This window comes from Aptenodytes forsteri, unplaced genomic scaffold (assembly GCF_000699145.1).
Source record: "Aptenodytes forsteri isolate BGI_AS27 unplaced genomic scaffold, ASM69914v1 Scaffold93, whole genome shotgun sequence".
NCBI classification, from domain to species: Eukaryota; Metazoa; Chordata; class Aves; order Sphenisciformes; family Spheniscidae; genus Aptenodytes; species Aptenodytes forsteri.
The window spans coordinates 9,859,281-9,879,787 of NW_008794665.1; the positions used below are offsets into that span (position 1 = coordinate 9,859,281).

General features: G+C 42.3%; 1 protein-coding gene across 1 annotated transcript; it reads left to right on the top strand.

Moving 5' to 3' along the window:
- The first annotated feature begins 688 nt into the window (after nt 1–688).
- Nucleotides 689–15,810, top strand: CSGALNACT1 (chondroitin sulfate N-acetylgalactosaminyltransferase 1). Its single transcript, XM_009273592.1, has 7 exons — nt 689–1,322; nt 8,836–9,052; nt 10,304–10,405; nt 11,176–11,354; nt 11,772–11,866; nt 15,082–15,163; nt 15,527–15,810. The coding sequence occupies exons 1-7, from the start codon at nt 689–691 to the stop codon at nt 15,808–15,810; spliced, it is 1,593 nt and encodes a 530-aa protein (XP_009271867.1).
- The last annotated feature ends 4,697 nt before the right edge of the window (nt 15,811–20,507 follow it).

A 20,507-nucleotide genomic window follows, 5' to 3' on the forward strand; every position in this document is an offset into this window, starting at 1 on the left:
TAGCTGTGGGACTGACTGCCTTCAAAATTTGAGCGCTCCAAGAGTTGAGAACGCTTGGAGGGCCATCATTGCTCAGATGAACTGAGCACCTTAACATCTCACCAGAAAGTAACAGATGATGACTTCCTAATATTTCTAAAGCATGGCAGACTTTAAGGCCTGGACTAGTTTTTCATTGGCAATGGGCCAAGTCATGTTATTAAAATTAAATGCATGCATACAGGATTTTCTGTGTAAGGGTCTTGGCACCTTTTGGGTCTTAGCACAAGCACTTCTCAGCTCTGACATCTGCCAAAGCAGTTGAGAAATGAGGTAAATTCTTAGAAGGCTCTCAATGGTTCGGACTGAATGACCAAATTCTGACATGCCTGAATGACTGTCCTTGTCATTTGTCTTCCAGGTCCTCAGATTCCATCAGCCACCGGCTGATCGCATTGCAGCAGCGTAGGTCTTTCCGTGAGGATCAGGAGGTGTCCTGTCTGCTTCGCAGCTTGCCTTTTGATCCTGCTGGGTAAACACCAGAGAGAGCCCAATATAGAGGCAGAGCACACGCTTTAAGAGAGCTGACAAGCCAGTCCCTGCACATACATGCATCTGTGTAAGAGTACTCCAAGTCTAAAGGCCTCTGTGGCACTGCATGGATGTAAGAACTGTTGCATGTGTGGGGTTAGACTCTGCTTTTTGAGACATGATGCTCCGACGAGGATTTATTCTATTTCTCCCCCGACTTGTAGGCCTGCTGGTGGTGGCCTGTTGCTCGGTGTCTATTGTTTATATGTTGGCTTGCACACCCAAGGGTGACAACCAGCAGCTTGCCTTTCCCAGGGTGCACAGTCCAACTGTGAAGGAGGGATATGAAGCCATTCTGCAAGAGCGAGAAGAGCAACACCGCAACTACATCATCAGCTTGAAGAAACAAATTGCCCAGCTGAAGGCTGAGCTCCAGGGCAGGAGTGAGCAGCTTAAGAACGTGCAGGACCAGTATCCAGACCCCTTGGACAATCGGCTTGACCACAGTAACACGGAGAAGGCCCAGGCTAACCTGCTGGCTTTCCTCCGTTCCCAAATAGACAAAGCAGAGGTGCACAGCGGTGTTAAGCTGTCCACGGAGTATGCGGCCGTGCCGTTTGAGAGCTTTACCCTGCAGAAGGTGTACCAACTGGAGACAGGGTTGACGCGCCACCCAGAAGAGAAACCTGTAAGGAAGGATAAGCGAGATGAGTTGGTAGAGGTGATCGAGTTAGCTGTTGGGAGTTTGAACAATCCAGAGGGGGAAGGCAATGCAAAACACCACGTATACACAGCTTCCGACTTCGTTGAAGGTTTGTATGCAGACAGCAGGTTAGAGGGTCCACATAGTGCTGGTGAGGGGTTCTGGTGTGACTGCGTTGCTGAGGGAGATGAACATTATCTCAGAGCACAGATGTCTGGGACAGTGTTAATGCTGTGACGCAGCGATGCTGTCTCAGGCACAACTGCAGAATGACAGCTTTCCTAGGGAACGGGACCTTGTGAGCCTGCCAGACTCTTGTAGTGACCACCAATGTGTGCTCACAGCTCTCTAGTCATGCGCTTGCCTCAGAACTGACAAAGCAAGGAGTGAATGACCAGGCTGCAATCCCAGATCTGTTACCAGTGTTAAGACTACCAACTGCATTTCAAATCCAAACTCCAACGTTACCCTTACTTCCATCTGCACAGCTCTGCCAGAGTCAGAGTGGCAAGATAGGTTTTGAGGACAGCAGCTGAGGAACTCAGTAATTCAGCTGGTATCACCTATAACTTCAAATGACTAGGAAAGCTTAACCTTTACAAAGTATCTCCTATACCAGGAGTGGTGCACCTTAGCCCTTGGATTCTAAAATGAGCTAAACAGTCTTTACTCTCACATGTAATACTGAGGCAGTAAGTGTGGATTTTTAAAGTGCCACTTTTAACAGCAACCGGTTTTTACTTCATGTCTTCTGTCACTAAATCGAAGTGCTTACTTGTTTCCAGTCAAGCTGCTTTTTCCCAGCCAGCCAGAGGCACCAGGTGTATTCCAGGAGTTGTGATGTCTCCGTGGTTGATACCTGTTCAGGTTAGCCCCTGCTGCATGGCAGCTCTGAGTTAAAAGGGCAGGAACATGTGCAGCAGAAACATGATATGAGACAAGATTTCACAGATCTTGTTTCCAAGGGCTCATGACTGTTTCTCATTCAACAAGAGAGCTACATTTTTACTTGTAATATGGCTGTCCTAGTTTCACTTCATAGGAACTGGCACGTTCCCTGCTTGTTCTTCAATAGTGTTGTCTGTAAGTGAGATTTAATCCACAGCTGACCTAGCTGAATGTAGTATCGGAGGAAAGACTTGTCTTCCTCATCTTCAGATGTTTGTGCTGCAGACTTAGAGGGCGTGTGGGTAAGACGCCTACCTTTTATGGAATGACTGTTCTAACGTGCTGAACACAAGCCCCCATGCTTTATCCCAAATCACTAGAGATTTTACTGTGGATTGTTTTTTCATCTAATGTTTATGAATAGAGCAGAGCAAAATGGATCCTCCATGTGATGCGGACAAACTATTGCTGTTGTGCAATGGCTGGTCATTCATTTCCACTGTCTGTATATGTTTCTCCAGCAATCATGGTATCGAGAGACAGTAGGTTCTTGAGGCCGTGCTGGGATATACCTGCCAGTCAGGCAGGTCCCTCCCACAGCAGGGACATGAGTTGTTCAGACTGTGGAGACCTTGTTGAGGCAGGTCCTGGCTTCCCTCTGGCCCAGGCACTTCCTCCACACCAGTCAAATTCCTCTTGCTCAGACATGGGACCAGGGCATGGGCAAGGAACTGGGAAATGCTGCTGGCTGCCAGCATTTGAGTGCATCATGGAGCTACGTGCTTCCAGTCTCCTCATTTCTGTTTGTTGTTCAGTTTATCATTTCAAAATATGTTTCTACTGTTTATTATAGGAGCTGAACAAGTATGTATGACTGTTTGGCACCAGCTCTTTCATGGGGAGATGGTGAGGGGAAAGGAGGAGATGTTTCCTGCCATACATTGCTTAATATTCCATTAAAGTTACCTTTTTGCTTAGAGCCTGCCTTTATGCACAATCAAGGGTCTTTGCCTGGGTACCAGTGCTGTCCTTGGGGAACAAGGCAGAATCTTGTGTGCAGAAAGGCATGGGGAAGGGATGCACACTGCAGTGCTGGCTCTGTGGAGGTTCTTCATGCACTCATGGCCTTGCTAGCTTTCACATACCATGGTGAAATAATCCAGAGGGAGGAAGTCCTGCATGCGACTCAGGAGCTCAAGAAACTGGAGCCCTGTGTGCAGCTCAGTCTGAGCTCAAGAAACCTTCCTTGTGTCCTCCCCTGCAGGGCAGGCCCTTGCTTCTGTTAGGTGCAAGGTAACAAATTCTCATTCTTACTCAGCAGTGCAAACCAGTTTGTTTGCAAATGCAGGGATCCGTGCATCAGGGCTGGAAACAAAGAGCTGACTTGGCAGAAGATGTCCCTGCAGAGTTCCTTTGGAAGTCTCTGTCATCTCTTGGCAGTCTCTTTTCCCCCATCCTCCATTCTCCAAGAACGGCAAAAACTGCCGATCAAAGCACAAACAAATCCATTGCTCTGTATAACTTGAGCAGGAGAAGGGAGGACTGAGTTTTCTGTTCAGATTCTGCATTTCAAGTATGGTTTGGACTCAGAACTTGTTTTGGAGACAGCGCTCTGCAGGTCCCACTGCCTACACAAGAAGTTAGTAACAGGCTGGATTCCATGGCAGCTTCTAGCAGCTTCGTACCAATCCAGCAACACAGCAACTGCGAGCGGTGTTACCCAGCCAGCAAAGCCAGCTGTTTTCATTTTCCGGAACTGCCCAGGGTAGCTGGAGCTTTCTGGGAGATGTGACCCAGGTCTGCACTGAAAGTAATACCACTTAACCCTGTAAGCTTTTTATCTTCCAGCTGCTTTAGCAATAACAGCACACAAAAGCTGTATGCATCTCTTATGTTAAAGGTGGGGCTACTGCCCTCGTCTTAAGGTTCAGCAGGTGGAGGGATGTGCTGAAATGAAAATCAGGTAATCGGGGTCAGAGACAGGATTCAAAACCTGAACTGCTGCCCTTGATATATGAGACTTGTGTCTTTATTTCTGCCCTATTCAGCAAAGCCTTTGACACCATTTTTACCCAAGCGTGTTGCTGATCCCAAGTCTTACTAGCATATAAAGTGGTGCAAGTTAATCTTGTTTGCTTGTGCCTCTTGTGTGGATTTTTCAGTTCTTGTGGGTCACATCTGGTACCTGCTATCACTTTTCCAGTACTAGTTCATTGCTAACATATGCCAATAGGCAGAGTGGTGGTGTGGTGCAATAAATGTGATTAGAGTCTGTATCTCTTCCTCTTTTCCATTTTGTGCCTTTATTCTTGTCTTTGCAGAGGGAAAATGTTTCTTCAAACACTTCTTACATTTAAGGAGAAATGTTTTGTCTCTGTGGCTGGGTTCTCTTAAAATAAGTGTTGTATCCTCTGCAGTTTCTAGACAGAACGACTTGTGCGTGGGAATTAGACTGTGACCCTAGTACCTTACATCTGAGCTAAACTCCTTCTCAGCAGATTTGCTGTTACACGAAATTTGGATAGGATTCTCAGACAGTTCTTCTTCCAGGAGTAATAGCTGACACGTGGTGGAATTTTCCATTTTTTCTTACTCAAAACCAAGAGAACGGCACCTTCTCCCTGGGGCCCAAAATGTATCCATCTGGCTGCTGCTCTGCTCTGCTTCTCTTTTCACAGAGGCACTTGGGCTGTTCAGCTGCTATAGTCCTCCCCTCTCCCCCTTATTCCTCCCACTTCTATACCAAGTTCACTAGTTTTCTGCCACGAGGAGTTAGTAAGAAACAACATGGAAAAGATCAGAAATTTCTGTGTATTATACACAGGCAAAGGACTGCTCTGTTTCTGATAGAAAGCCAGTTGCTCAGTGGGCAGAATAACAGGTCTGGTCATTAATTTATGTAAGTGGCAGCAGAGCTGAATAGATTTGGAAGTCATTCATTTTCTCAGAGATGGAGATAATAATTTGGAGACTCTGACAAGCCTGAGTGGTGTGTTCCATAAGTGAATGTAATCACTGTCTGGTGATACTCTTTCCCAACAGGAACAGTTCCAGAAAATCCCTGGATTGCTTCAGAAATGCCCTGCCATAGCACTGTCAAATATGCTGTTTCATAAGTTTTTCTACCTGAAGTACGTGGCTGTCTAGTGACTGGAATTTTAAATAAGGTCTCAGAGACAAATGAAAAGGAGTAGCTTTGCTTTCTCCAGTTGACAGCTACTGGTGGTGGGCTACCTGATGCAGTTTTGCCCTGGAAGCTTATTGGGAGAAAGGATGATGCTCTTCCTCAAAGGATAAGATGCTGTATTTTACTGCATGTGAAGTGGGAAGACCACTGTAATACTGAGTTAAAATGGGGGCAATGAATGCTGATAAATCCTAATAGCGGTTCCTACAACACCTAACAGAATATAAGTAATGAGCACGGGTCCAGGGAGTGTTTCTATTGACAGTGGAAGACCTGAAACCTATGATCTGTGAAACTGAGGCTAAAATTGTCATCCACTCAACAGCATTTTGTTAAGGTTGCATGGCTGTTTGCTAGTTATCAGTTCCATGCAGATCTCCAAAACTTGTTTACCTGCCCTGCTGAATAGAGATCAGGTATTTTCCATTTCTTTAGAGAGCCCTGGGAATTGCTGCTCTGAAGACTGGACACTTACTGCTCTTTAGTCAACCCTTCAGCCCAGGTCTTTTTTTGCTTCTCACTTGTCCTTTTCCTTCATTTTAGGGCCAGTCTCTCTGCTGACCCAAAGCTCCTGTTCGCTTTTTTACATTGGGTTTCCAAAGGCCTTGACTTTTCTCCCTGCCTTTGAAAGGAATGGTGCATATTCTGAAACATAGCTGCTGTAATGGAAGCAATAGATGATCAATCAACTTTCTTTTATCCATAGTGAACATCTAGCCTTTCCAAGGCTTTTGTTTCAGGAGCAACCTTTTCAGCAAAAGGTTTTTTGTTTTACTTTTTTGAGACTACTTTTTTCCCCTCCTCATAGCTCATCTCTTAGAATTGAGGCTGCTTGACACATCTTTCTGAATCACGTAAAAAGTCCTGATGGCACAAATGAAGTAGTGCCTTCGGAAATGGAAAAATCTTGTGAAAGGCAGGATGTTCTGCTGGGTGAGTCCCCAGAGTGACTCAAGACATTCAGGCTCATTTCCAAGTCTCACTGCCTGACCTTGGGTAAATCGCTTTGTTCTCTGCTTCTAAAAAGAAGATACTTAAAAAAGGAAAGATGATGCTTAAAAAAGGAAAACAAATGGTTTAAATGTGCATCAAGAATGACCATATCTAATTACATGCATTAAACTTGCATACAATTCTCTTCAAGATAAAATGTTAGGATTATAAATTCTTGGAGTACCATCTTGCACAAGGGAACCTTGCCTTCACCTAAGCTGCTTGTTTTTAGCTGTAGTAGAAGTCCTGAACAAGAACAAAACTGCAGAGTTAGAAGCAGCCTCTGTTGATGTGTGTATAGCACTAGGAGGGACCCCTCGGGTCACAACATGCATTCTGCTTTAAGGTCCTTCTTGCTTATTTGGCAAAGCTTCCTTTATTCCACAAATGTAGTACATATCTCTGGGGAAATGGTATTTGTGGGGTCATTGTTTCTTGGCTAGGGTAGAAGAGGATGTAGAAGCAAAGACTTTGAGATGTTGTGTGGTAGATATTATTAAATTGGTTAATTTAACTTAGATCTTTGTTACTATGAAAAATGTCATTTCACTATGTCAAACATGTGAAACGGTCCTATCTATTTCTCTCTAGAGAAAATGCAAATCAGATTTAATTTAGATTTTTGTTTAGCTTAATGTCAAAAGGCTACCTTAACCTTCCACAACACAAACATCCTTGGCAAGACCTGTGTTCAAAAACTGCCTGAGTAAATGAGTGCACCCAGCAACACGTTCAGATCATCAGCAGGCTTTCTGTAAGAATAAATGGGTGAGCAGAATTCAAAGGCCCAGATTTCCATTCTCTGGCCACCAGGAGGAGGAAATGTAGGGACTATTAGGTCACCGTTCAGATGATCTCAAGTGCAGGCTCAAGTTCAATAACAGATGTAGTTCATGGTCTGCACCTTGAGCAGACTATATAGAAAAAGCTAGGGGGAGTCAAGGGCACAGCTTTAAAAGATTAGCAGTAAAAGAATGATGGAGCTGCTATCTCACTAGATTCATCTGCTATGCTGGAGGGAGGATTGGAGCATTTGTTGAATCAGCTTGTATTAAAACATGAAGTGAATAACAGATCAGTAAATCTGCATATAGTATTAACCAACTGAAGTGTTCATTAAGAATAAAACTCTTACACAGTGATAATGAAGATAAGACAGTCCACAGAACTCCGGCCAGATAAAATCACACCTCATTAATCTTTTGGATGTTCTGGGCATACCAATGTAAAAGCTACAATACAAGATGAAGAGCTTATGTCACTTTGCTGTTCAAAGAAACCTTTGACCTAGACCTTCACAAGAAATACAGACAGAGCTGACAGGCTATGGGTCGGATGCACAGCAATGTTACACATCAGGGGATGACTAAGATTAAAAAAAAAAAAAAAGCATTATTTTGGTCAAGCTGTTCTTCATAACCAGATGGGGAGAAAAAAAAAAAGGAGAAACGAATCAAGCGGAGGAGTTTTCTTCTAGACATGTTTTGCTTGTCTCTTGAGTTTTTGCAAGAGATGGAAGGCAATGCAATTATACTCTTCTACTGATGAAGTTGTTAGGATACTTACAGTGGCTTAACAAGTAGTTAGAATTAGCATTTAATCCTAATGGATCTAACTATGAAAAAGCTTTATTTCAGTATGCACTGTAGGGACTGAAATGTCATTTAGAGTGGGTAAAATCTATAGCCTTTTTGCCAACTTCATCTCATTTAAGATATCAGAATAGTGTTTCAGTGGGGCACGACCAATACTTTTATAGTTCATGCCAGCCCTCAACATGGGACCAATTTCACCCATCAAGTGTGTTAAAAGTTCATTCCATACAGGAAATAAGTACATGCTTGTATGAATTAAATATCCTTGGAGACTGTCTAATGCAGTCTCCAGGATTCTGTCCTGGGTCTAGCCTCTGACAAACTCCATAGTGTCATTCTTGCAGACCATTACTTGCCCAGGAGTGGGCATCATTGCCACAAAGAAAATAAAAGTCTCTTGAGAGCTGAGTAACAGGAGAGTTTATCCTGATTGGCAGTGGGTGAAGTTGATGGCTGCTGGGGCCTGGTTTTATTAGGGGACTTTCCAGAGAACCTCCCAGAAAGGAGAAAATGAATGTGTTCATCAGGAAATTGCTTTTCTGGGAGATGGCCTAATCACTCATATTGCAGAGAGGTAGGCTGCCTTTCGCAGTCTCTCTGCATCACCATTACCATGCATGCCTGCAGTGTGCAATTGGAGCAGTCTGAAAAATAAGGACAGCATGTCTGCTGGGTTATACTGAGTGTGAGCAATTGGTAACCTTCAGGGGTTTGTAACTCAGCCAAGCCTAGGAATGTGCCTGCAAGAATACCAAATAGCTCCAGCAACCCAGGGCTCTGTCCCTGCCAGAGTGACAGCCTCCTCCAAATGATGGTGGATTGCGTACTGGTTTAAAAGTAAATATCTCATGCCTCTGCTGCCTTTTCAGCTTAGGTGTAACACATGAAGACTGCATCCTTTTTCTTCACCCAGGAGCCCAGCTTTAATCCAAAATCTCCTCTCTCTTGTTTTCACACAGGGATCTACCGCACAGAAAAAGACAAAGGCACATTGTATGAGCTGACTTTCAAAGGAGACACAAAACATCAGTTCAAGAAGATTGTTTTATTCCGGCCATTTGGTCCTGTAATGAAAGTGAAAAATGAAAATGTCAATATGGCTGACACACTTATTAATGTCATTGTGCCATTGGCCAAGAGAGCCAGCAAATTTCGGCAATTCATGCAGAATTTCAGGTGGGTTTCCATTCCAGTGCTGCCTTTGCTTTTTCTTACTTGGAAAGTAAGATGCAATTTCAGGAGTTATCAAGGCCTCACTCAGTGAAATCATGCTACTTTTACATAACATTTCATTGTGCCGCTAAGAAGTCATTTTTGACATTATAGAGACTGAAAGGCATTTGGCTGCTTAATGCATTGTGATTAGCAGTAAAAGCAATTATATTCCAGTCATCAGGGTTTCTGATTTGCATGTACCTGGCTTATGTGTCTCAATCTGTTTTTTATGTCTCAGTCTGTTTTATTGGGGCACACGCGACTGTGGAAACATGAGAATTTCATGCCATTAGTTGCGAAGGAACATTGCTAAGGAAAAAGGGAATTAGTGCTCCCAGACACTTTTCCAGGCCCTATTAGAGAAAAGATTAAGGCAATAAGAGGCAAGAGGGAAATGTATTTGAACTTTCAGGATAGTTACTTTTAAACTTCTTTTATTTTTCAGCACAGAGATGATGTTTGGAGGGAGAATTTAATTGAGATGCAGCTTTAAATAGCTGCCCAGAAAAGACTGTGTTAGCAGCAGATACTGACTCTTACAATGGGATTTGTTTTGCCTAATTACAGCCATCTAAAAATAGGCTCCTTGTCTAAATTAGCCATCTGATAGATGCTTGTTTTAGGATGGGAGAAATCACCCTCTGGTCATGCTGATCTCTCTGCTGATTATAGATGAACTCTTGCTGACTAAACTTTGTGCAAGTGAGGCATGATGTCTAGCAGTAGTTCAGATTGGTCCTACCCTTAGGCTACTGGCGTGATCTCTGGTTGATACTTAGATTTTAGTAAATGTTTCTTAACAAAATGCCAAAGCTCTGAACTCTGGAATATCTGTTATAAAAAATCAAGGCTAAGAGGTAGGGTATGTATAGCTTCTTTAAAATCCCCCTTGTCATATTCTCCTAAGTGCTGGAGTTATTGCCTGCCTGATCATTCTTCCTGGGGCTGGATGGCCTGTTTTAACAGTGTTCTCTGTTATTAATATAACAAACACTGCTTAGAGAGTTTTTTCCTAATCTGCCTGAAAGATAGTCTTCTGTCCCATCTGACAGAGGCAGTGAGCCCCTTTGTCAAGACAAGGATCTCTGTCAGTGAATCGTGCCCTCAGGAATGCCTTCCAAGGTTCACCCTACTCTGCCTTCCCCAGTGGGGGTAGATTATTGAAGAAAGCTAACTTCTGGGACAAGTCACAAATCTGTCTCTGTTCTCCAGGGAAATGGGCATTCAGCAGGATGGGAGAGTTCACCTCACTGTAGTTTATTTTGGAAAAGAACAAATGAATGAAGTCAAATCGATACTTGAAAATACTTCCAAGTAAGTACCTGAGTGTCTGGTGTGCTGTTCATACACAGTGATCATACCACGAATTGGAGACTAGATAGCTGTCCAAACTCGTAGTTGTGCCAAAAAGTTCTAAACTGCATTGGAGAAAATGGCTTTCTTTCCTTTGTATCAGATAAAAAAGGTGTTACCCTGACAGTCCCATATCTGTGGGTTTGTGATGTTGGTTTTTAGAACCACAAAGCAGATTTTACTGAATTTACCTCAGTGCAGCTTTTTTTTTTCACACTGGTACCTTCTTTAGTGCTTTTGAAAGTGCTTCCAAAGGCAGGTGCAGACAGTTTCAGTAGAGCGTACAGGAACTAGATGCTTTTGGCCAGGTCTGGTCTATTGTGTTTGCTTGCATAGCTGTGTTTGTCAAGATCATGTGGCAGTGTAGGCTTTTGTTATCATCTCCATGTAGGACCAAGACCCTTGTATAGATACAGTAATACAACCACAAGTATTTTATATTTGCCTACTAAAGATATTTTTGTCCATCTAAGCCTTGTCGGGATTTTTGTGAGGTCTGCCCAAAGAATGTCTGTGACAGGAATGCTAGCATAGGAGTACACAGGTCAAGCTCTGAATGTAGACATAGTGGAAATCTCAGGACTCAAAGAGGACATCTCTTCCCTCAAACTGCTCTCAGAACTGTGATACTACAGATTTCTAGGTTAATTGTTTCATATTGGGTTCCCGCCCCCGCTTGTATTAAGAGCTGGAAGGACAGGGTAAGTCGCTGAATATTTTCCTTCTCCTAGGTCAACCAACTTCAAGAACTTCACCTTCATCCAGCTGAATGAAGAATTTTCCAGGGGCAAAGGATTAGACATTGGTGCTCGATTTTGGAAAGGAAACAATGTTGTTCTCTTTTTTTGCGACGTGGACATATACTTCACAGCTGAATTCCTGAACTCCTGTAGATTGAACACACAGCCAGGTACTGCTACAGATGAAGTGTATTGTCTTTCAACAGATTTTTGCCTATTGTGTAACAGCCTTCACCAGAGTATTCTTGCCTTTGAATTGGTAATGAAGCTGCTGTAAATCATTCTTGAAACTTAGAGAACTAATTAAGACATGTATAAAAATTCCATTGCTGGTTGGCTTTTGAAAGGTTTTAACACTCCTGTTCCCACTGTGATTGAATTTCTTGCCTTCAGCACCTGTGCTTTCTGGAACAGGATCTTTTTGTTAATTATATCCTCACATTCACGTTCTCATGCAAAGAACATAGGTTCAGTCTAAAACTTGTGTGACTTTGTATGGATTTGGTCTGGCCTGGACAGCATCTTGTAAGAGAGAGAAGTGTGGTTTATACAGCTTTTTAAAAAAAATGACCCATTGTCATTTCCAGGGAAGAAGGTTTTTTATCCTGTTCTCTTCAGCCAGTATAACCCCAGTATAATTTATGGTCACCATGATTCCATCCCATCTTTAGAACAGCAGCTGGTAAGTACATGCTTCTCTGAATGCCTGCTTTTATTTGGACAAAGGGTTTTTTTAAAGGTGCAGGTGCTCTTGAGTAGCATTTCCGTATTCCTTGTGCACAGTGACTACCACACAGACAAAATTAACTACAGCAGTCACCTTACTGTGGGTTCTGCGGTTAAGTTTCACAGGGAAGTATCTTGGTACCATTTATTTTAACCCTTGTTTGATGTTTTATACATGGAACCTAAGAACTTAAACGGTGCCTGCTTCTCTGCCAGAAGGGATTTTCTAATTAGCAAACAATTCCTCCATGGTGTGCTGTCTTGGGGTGACAGTCCCTGATCTTGCTCTCATTTCTTCCTTGCACTGAAGAGTTTCTCTGCTTGCACCTCGAAGAGCTGACATTTGTAAAAAGCATAGATATCCTTAGATGAGTCAGTGAAAACAGAATTCCAGGGGCTGTCACAGTTATTCCCCCACTTACTTGAATGCCTACAGTGGCTTTTCCCATCCCACAGTTCATGATTAAACTGCCTGCAAGCAGACAGTGTGTTTCTGAAGTGTACCATGTTTTCTCAGAGTCAAATGACGTGCTTGGAGCTGTCCCTTCTGGCTTTAATCTGGCACTGATATAAAACAGCATAACTCCACTGATTTCCATCTCACCTGCTTATCTTTGGTGTGAGAACAAAGCACTATTTTAAAAACATTGCCATGAGGCATATGATTAAAACATGTAGTTAAACCCAGGTGAATGTCCTTGATGAGGAGGAAGCAGTTGTGAGGAAGAAGCAGAGCACACAGACGAGAGGTTCACATGAATGCTAGTGGCAGAGCCATTGCTTGGCACTGCTGCAGATGTTATTCTCCATTCTCTTGTGCTCTGGCATTGCATTGTCTTGAAGCTAAAGGGGTGATAGAAGTGGTGGCTTTCCCTTTATGTACACCCTCCACTCTTGCTTCTCTCCAGAGTCAGCAGATCACAGTCCCCTGCCCACTAGTGCTGGTAAGTGGCTTGAGTTTTCAAATTGAAGCATAAGCCAGCTATGCAGCTTCATTCAGTTCCTCTGGGTCAGGTCCCAGCCTGCCACAGCTGCCCCTTTTACTGCCAGGCACTGCACCTATCAGGGCTCATCCTGTCTCAGGCTGGACACTGTCTCCAGAGCATCCCAGCTTCTATTGTTGTTCTTGGTAGGTAAGAATTAGGGGTGTGTTGAGCCCAGCAACAGTCACAGCTGAAAAAGATTGCTAGGGGTTTGAGTCCAGTCTACTGTCATCACTACCCCCACCTCACGCAACCCCTCTAGAAAAATGAAGAATGAGAGTTTGAAAAGTCCACCCAAAATATTTTAAAATATTTTTTTGTCTACTGCTCCCTGTGTTATCCAATAGGTAGCCTTTTACTGAAGAGTCTGGAAAATCCTTTCCACCGTTTTTTTTTCTCAGAGGAAACTTGTTCTGATAATACCCTGGGATTCACATTAGCTCTTCTCTCTCTGATGAGAGCCCGTCAGGGATCCTCAGGCTTGTAAGCACTGTGTTTAGGAAATGAAATAGAGTTTAGCTCTTAAGCTAGCATAAATTCCACAAAGTATGCTGTCAGGACTGTGCTAATATTTATAGCTAATATTTGAATCGTAAAATGTGATGCTTATGTCAGAAAAGCCTCTTGATTTAAAGAAGTACTGCCAATCTCATTTTTATGTAGATTTTTCTATTTTCAGCCCACATTAGTTCCCAGGCATGAGGCCAGATCTGTGCCATTAAAATAAGACAGTGTTAGCTCTCTGTCCTGGTACTTGGGCTGCTGAGAAAAAAAATTCCCAGGCATGAGGCCAGATCTGTGCCATTAAAATAAGACAGTGTTAGCTCTCTGTCCTGGTACTGGGCTGCTGAGAAAAAAAAAGCCTTCAGAAATCTTTGAAAGAATTTGATTTGTGCAGCAGCCACTTGCACTAATGGGAAATAATAATGCTAATGCATACGAGTAACTTGCTGTAAGGGCATCGTTATGGAGATTTCTTGTTACAGGCAGACCTGACAGATAAAATCTTGTTTCCTTTTAATTGGCTTCTGCAGTGGCTTGGCTTTTTCAAGGAAAGGAGAAATGAGAAAAGAAAGAGATAGCAACGCGAGCAGTAAAATAAAAAAAAGCCATTGAAGTGACAAGGGTTATGAACAAAAAGCGGAGGCATAAACAAGAAATCAGGAGAGACTATTTTGGAAGAGGACTTTTCAGTAAAGGAAATGCTGGGATTCATAAATCCAGAAATGGAAATTCTGTCTCCTCATCTTCTGTAACTTTGTCGCAAGTGAAGCCAAAATTTTCAAAAACAGCTGCTAAGGGGTAGGTTTGTAACCAGACTTTCAAGAGTGTGAAGTACTGCTGACTTGCTTAGAGGATTTAAATACCTGTCCCAGTCCCTTGAAACTCTTGGATGTCTCACCAGATTGGCTTAGGTCACTCACACACATGAATTATGACCTTAGGGATCTATACTTGGATATCTGCTTTTGAAAATGATAGCCATGGTTTCTCACTGCTCTGATTTTCTACCTGTAATATGTAATGTTTTCATGGTCCATCTCAGTAATGTAGACTGCACATTCATTATTACAAAGGCTTTTATGGGATATATAACTACCACCTAACATTTCTGGACTTCAATTTTAGCTGGGTTTAGCAGTTCTGTAATGGAAAACTATTCTTACCACTTTCCTAATTTTTGTCAAAATTAAGGTAATCAAAAAGCTGTCAGTTGTGCGATCAGATTAGAACCACTGTTTTCTTCCAGAGCTCTTGTGGTCCACAATCCAGGTGCCACCATCTGCTCTACAGCGGTCTGGCTTCCCTGGCTTACCAGTATGTTTCTTACATCGGATTTGAATCTCGCAGAAACTAACGATTTTGGAGAATGTTTTCCCTGTGAAGAAGCAAACTCCAGAAAGTGATGTGATATTGCTCCACTTGGTCTACAACAGCAGGAGTGGAGCGAAACCTGATCATTCTGTATCAGGAGATTTATCCATGATAGTTAATGACACGGCTGGTTTTTTTGGGCAGAAACATGTAATGAATATCTACAAAACCTGGTTCAGGATCAGCCATGGATTTACATGGGGAAGAATAAAAGGGCGGTTGCTCCTATTTCTGACCACATTCAGGGACTTGTCTGCTGCTCACACTGAAAGCATTTCTGCTCCCATATAAACATTCCTTTCCCTCCATGCAGATTATTAAAAAAGAAACTGGATTTTGGAGAGACTTTGGTTTTGGGATGACTTGCCAGTACAGATCTGATTTTATCAACATAGGTAAGAAAAATACACTCCAATACGTCTGCCTTTTTACTGAAACATAGAAAATTGTGATCAGCTTCCCTTTCCTTGGCCAGTGTGTCTATGCCTCTAATTTGCAGCAGTGCTCTGGTTAGATGTTCAGACTATTCCTAGGTGCCATAGAGGTTATCAGAATCTAAGCGTTGCTCAGTACAAATAAAGCAATTTTGTCTGATAGTGAAAGATTTAAAACTAAGAAATTTGGACACTTTAATTTTGGCAGAAAGTATGGCTGTTTTAAAGGGCTGACTGGAGCCAGAGAACGGCTGTAGTGCAATTAATGGTATTGACTTTGCTAGTATATACTTCTAGTTTTATTTTGGATTTTGTTTGTGTCAGGTGGCTTTGATCTGGACATTAAAGGCTGGGGTGGTGAAGATGTACATCTGTACCGCAAATACCTTCACAGCAACCTTATCGTGATCCGAACACCTGTCAGGGGTCTCTTCCATCTGTGGCATGAAAAGCAATGTCTGGACGAGCTGACCCCAGAGCAGTACAAAATGTGCATGCAGTCTAAGGCCATGAATGAAGCTTCTCATGGCCAGCTTGGGATGCTTGTTTTCAAGCAAGAGATTGAGACACACCTGCACAGACAGAAGCTGAGCAGTAAGAAGACATGAAGCCAGAAAGGGAGGCAAAAAGCCTCTGAATTGGACCATAGGGTGTTCTGGAAAAGACTTGCTAACAAGAAAAGACGGAGTGAGACTGAAAGAGGATGGAGATTCCAGCAGGATGGCAGCAAAAGAAGATGAGGGAAAGTGCTTGTTCTCCCTTCTTCTGTTTTTTTCTTAATAGGGCTTTTAAGTACTCCATTAGCCTGACTGTTCAGCGCTTGCTTCTTGTGGAGACTTGAACACTTGATGAGATTCAAGGTCACGGAGACAAGGAACATTACATAAATGCCAGTATTCACAATAACAAATGGATGTGCTCTTCCGTTGAAATATTTGTAAAATGTGTACAGTTATTTAAAGGATTGACTCTTTGGTGGGCCAATAATAATGAGTTATTTTCTACATCTAACCTGACGTATCTAAAAAGGGCTATTTTTGAAAAAGTACGGAGCTCCTGCTCTGAGAAGGAGATCTGATTGTTAATGACAGTTAAGCTGGAGTGACCAAAAATCTTTTTCCCTTAAGGGGCTGGGGCAGGGGGACAGCAGCAGTGCACTAACAGGGTATTCCTGGTTCATTCATAGACAAGAGGCATCTCAGAAAGTGCTTCCTAAAATTCAGAAAGAGAAAGCCCTACCTGTTAAGTGTGATGTTTCAAAAACGCTGGAGGGTAGTGTTTGTTCTCTTCTGTGGACAGTGAACCAAAAGCAATGAGCCATGTCTGTATCACATGAATCAGATGGTGTATTTCTACTTTAGAATACTGTAAGTATCTCAAGATTTATTTTTAAACGAAGTTGGTTTTGCTTGGGAATTATTTTGTCATACTTCAGGTTTTCTACTTCTAGCCTTACTAGGAGCCTTCCAACACTTGGAAAATGCTCTGCAGATCTGTGTTTCCTGTGGATGGGAACTGGGTTCAGATGAATGATTTTTCTACACAGCCTGGGTGCTGGAAGGCAGAAGCTTTACCATGCTGAAGAAAAGGAAATACATATCAACCTGCAGTACTGATTTAGCAGGAGGCTTTAAACTCTGAATGTCAGATACCAAAATTGATGAACATTTTCTGACTTTATACCAAAGTATTCCTTCTAAACCAAATATAGAATCTTGCCCAGGGCATAGCAAGCTTTTTGTAATTAACAAAATAAATTTTTGTGATGGATTACTGGACCCTGCAAATTCTCTTATGATAATTATAGGTGCATCCTAAAAATTAGTCTCCTTCTTAATAGATTTTTTTTTCAGTTGCCTAAAACTGTTGAAAGCATGAGTTACCGCTCTTGTAAAGCATTTTCTTTTAATGCTGACTGCTGTTTATCATTTTAATATATACTAGCCAACAAAAACTGCATGGGCTTGGAAATCCCATTTGCTTATCTAAATGCTGTTTCTCTAAGCGGTCTCTTTGTTTTATAGCTTCAGATTAATTCAAGGCAGTCTGAAACCAGATTCTAATTTGGTTTTTGGCTTGTAAAAGCTGGGGGAAGAAATATGCAAGATAGCACTGAACAGTGAATAAAACACTATTTGTTGTGCCACTGTGCGGTGGGAAGAGCGCTTATGAACCTCTTTTGAAAGCATTGCATGCAGAATCTGCAGACAGAGACCATGCTACTGTAAGTACCTTTTCCCTTGACATATGTTTACATGTGTTTGTCTTTTGTTGGATGCAAATGATCTGCGTTGCACTTCCCTTGCAAATCACCAAATGTCCAAAAACACTGCAAAAGTACAAAAAGAATGGAAACTCTGTATGCTTAAAAAACCCAACCCCCAAATACATCACTTACCATAAAAACTTCAGCCATAACTCAAGTTGCTCCTCCAAAGAACTTTTTTGTTCCCAGAATACATGATAAATTATTTATAAAGGGCTTTGTTTTGATGGAGTAACTTTACAAATATTATGCAGTAGGAGGACACAGGCATGGCTTGTTGAATGCATGAGAGTTACGGTAACTGGGCTGCTCCAAGGTGATAGTTGTTCCCACAGTCCCACTTAACCTGAATTTGAGACTGGATGATGTATATTATGAAAGTTTCATAATCATAACCTGCCTCAAGCCTAGCTTTAGCTGTTTCTATGATGTTTTTTCGTTATTTATTAGGTTTCCCTAAGCCCTCAGCAACTTAATGTAACTTTGAGGTTGGCCACACTTGTAGAGCAGGGCTACACCAGATGACCTCCAGAGGTCCCTTCAAACCTATATTAGTCTCTAATTCTAAGCACTGGGCACCTGTGAATTCAACACTTGTTACTCTGGGTACCTTAGCAAGCACGTCATCCAGTCCCTGTCAGAGTTTTACAAGTTATGTTTTTAAATAGCACCTTTGTGATTCTCTTGCACGTCCTTTTCCACAGAGATGCTGTTCCTCCTGCCAGGAATAATACTGTCTATGCAGTTCCTGTTCTTTGGCTGCAGAAGCCAGTTTGGCAAGAGGTGAGATTGAATCAATGATAGAGAGAGCCAGCCCGCAGTCCTTGGCCACCTCAGTGATGTGCAGGAGAATCTAATCACAGCAGAAGTCTGGCAGGGCTCTTTTAAAGGTGGAGACTGCACTGATATGAGAGGTGAAGAACAACATGAGAAAGGGAAGCTGCTGTTAGCTACGCTTCTGTGAGCCAAATGGAGTTGTAACAGGTCTTCCAGACCAGTTAGAAAAAGATGAAATCCGAAGAGAGCAGCCAACAGAACCGTAGCTTTTGCCAGGCAGCTCTCTACCTTTCTTGTCCCAGAAGCAGCTTGTGATCTTTCTCAGAATGGCAACTGACTGGATCTTAGTTGGGGAGGGAATAGAGATCACCCTGTGTAGACGGGGAGGCCATATCGGGACTCCTTGCTTTAATTTTTGACAACTGTTGCATGCTCTGGCTAAAGGCATAGAGGCATGGGGCAAAACAAATTACCATATCCTTTCACGTGTCGTGATCTCTCCAGCAAGCAATTTTCAAATATGACGACTCTTGTAATCCTTGCACAGCATCCCTTGAAGAAAGAAAGATTCTACAGAGAAGCTCCCCAAGACAAGCAGTGCCCTTGATTCCCGACCACTGCAAGTCATCCTTGCTCCACAGACTTTCAGGGTAACTAGATTTCAGAGCAATAGAAGAGCCAGTCTTGAGGGCATCTGTTCTGGCAAGGGTGCTGCCTTTGCAGTCAGTGCAGTAATCTAAATGTGTAGGTATAAAACTTCAGGTTTCTTCCCTCACAGCAGATTCACAGTGGAGCTGTGAGTCTTTAAAAAACTGAGGCATGATTCTCAAACGTGGAATAGATGTGAACACTGACAGTGGCTTTCCCTGGGCTCTACTGAGCCAACATGTGCAAATAAGTACTTATAATATAAAAGGTATGTGAAGCTACCAGTCCACTGGTCAGCAAGTCAAACCCTGAGGAGTTCCAGTATAGATCTTAGAGCTAAAATTGATCCTGTCCTGCTGTCCTCCAGTCCTGCTGTGTCCACTCTAGATCAGCCTGCACCTTATTTCTGCAATTTAATGCCCTGCCTCTCAAACTGCCTTTTTAAAGGAGACTTTGTCCCCTATCTTTACCAGCCCATAAGTATATAAAACACTTAATGATTTGTCTCCAGCAGGACAACAGCTATGGCATGTTCTTCACATGAGAACAGATGCTAACTTTTCTCTAGAATCTCTGAATGACCTTTCTTTTTGGCTATATTTTTCAGAAGAAACAGTTCATGAAGAGGGAAGGAGGGATTTTCCCCCCCCCCCTACAAATAATCTAGCACCCCCTCTCATGATTGATACAGATTATGTTGAAAATATCTCTTTGATACATGTGATACAGTGCTCAAGAAGCTTCTTAAGTCATTTGCCCTGCCAGAGTATTGTTACTTTCAGAATCTCGCTTTACATTAAGGTTTTATCTCTAGCAAGTTAAACCTGCTGTAACTGGAGTGCAGTTATCCCCTCTTTCCTTGTATGGAAACCACCTATCAGCATAGTTGTAAATTTTAAGACCAGATGACTACAACAATTTCTTTTAATCTGTATTCTGCAAAACACGGATCAATATAAGACTGAAGTTTTTGGCTGCTTCATCAAGTTAAGCAGAGTAGCCCTGATCCAACAGAAAGAAGGGAACAGATAAACAACTGAAACAAGATTGAGTCTTGTTCACTGTTTGAGGATTGCATCTCTAAAAAATCATGTTAGCAGATTCACATCACAACCCTCAGCTGTACAATTTGTCACGTGCAACAACATGAGGAAATCTGGGTGAGGACTAATTTGGTATGTGATTCTGTCCAGCCTCTCTCCCAATATTCTGAATTATGTATTTAAAGAGCAGTGTAACAGATATGAAGAGAGAACATTATGTTGAAAGAACAAGTTCTATGTTAAAGTTTACACCAGATGCATCTCAGTAATCTGGACACAACTTTCAATAAATAGCTCCATTTCGGAAAATAGCATTCTTTACTGGCAAACACTCTTCTGTAAACTGTACTAATACTGATATAGGTCCTGCTGCTTACATTTTTTAGGCTCTGTGCATGTGGTAGTCTTTCATACAAATTCCTGTATCCCTTCTCCTTTCCCTTTCAAAAGGTTGATCCCTCTCTATGCAGAAAGGCCAGTGTGGGATTTAAATACAAGTTAAAAGAGTGAGGATCTATATTCAGAGGCTAAAAGAGTTAAAAAAAAGCACTTTTCATGAAAATCCCTCTTC

What these genes read in the sequence shown, in the direction of transcription:
- CSGALNACT1 (XM_009273592.1), top strand. Translation starts at nt 689, where the DNA reads ATGATGCTCCGACGAGGATTTATTCTATTTCTCCCCCGACTTGTAGGC. An exon ending in AGCTTCCGACTTCGTTGAAG is followed by an intron (nt 1,323 to 8,835) that starts GTTTGTATGCAG and finishes GTTTTCACACAG; the next exon opens with GGATCTACCGCACAGAAAAA. An exon ending in ATACTTGAAAATACTTCCAA is followed by an intron (nt 10,406 to 11,175) that starts GTAAGTACCTGA and finishes TCCTTCTCCTAG; the next exon opens with GTCAACCAACTTCAAGAACT.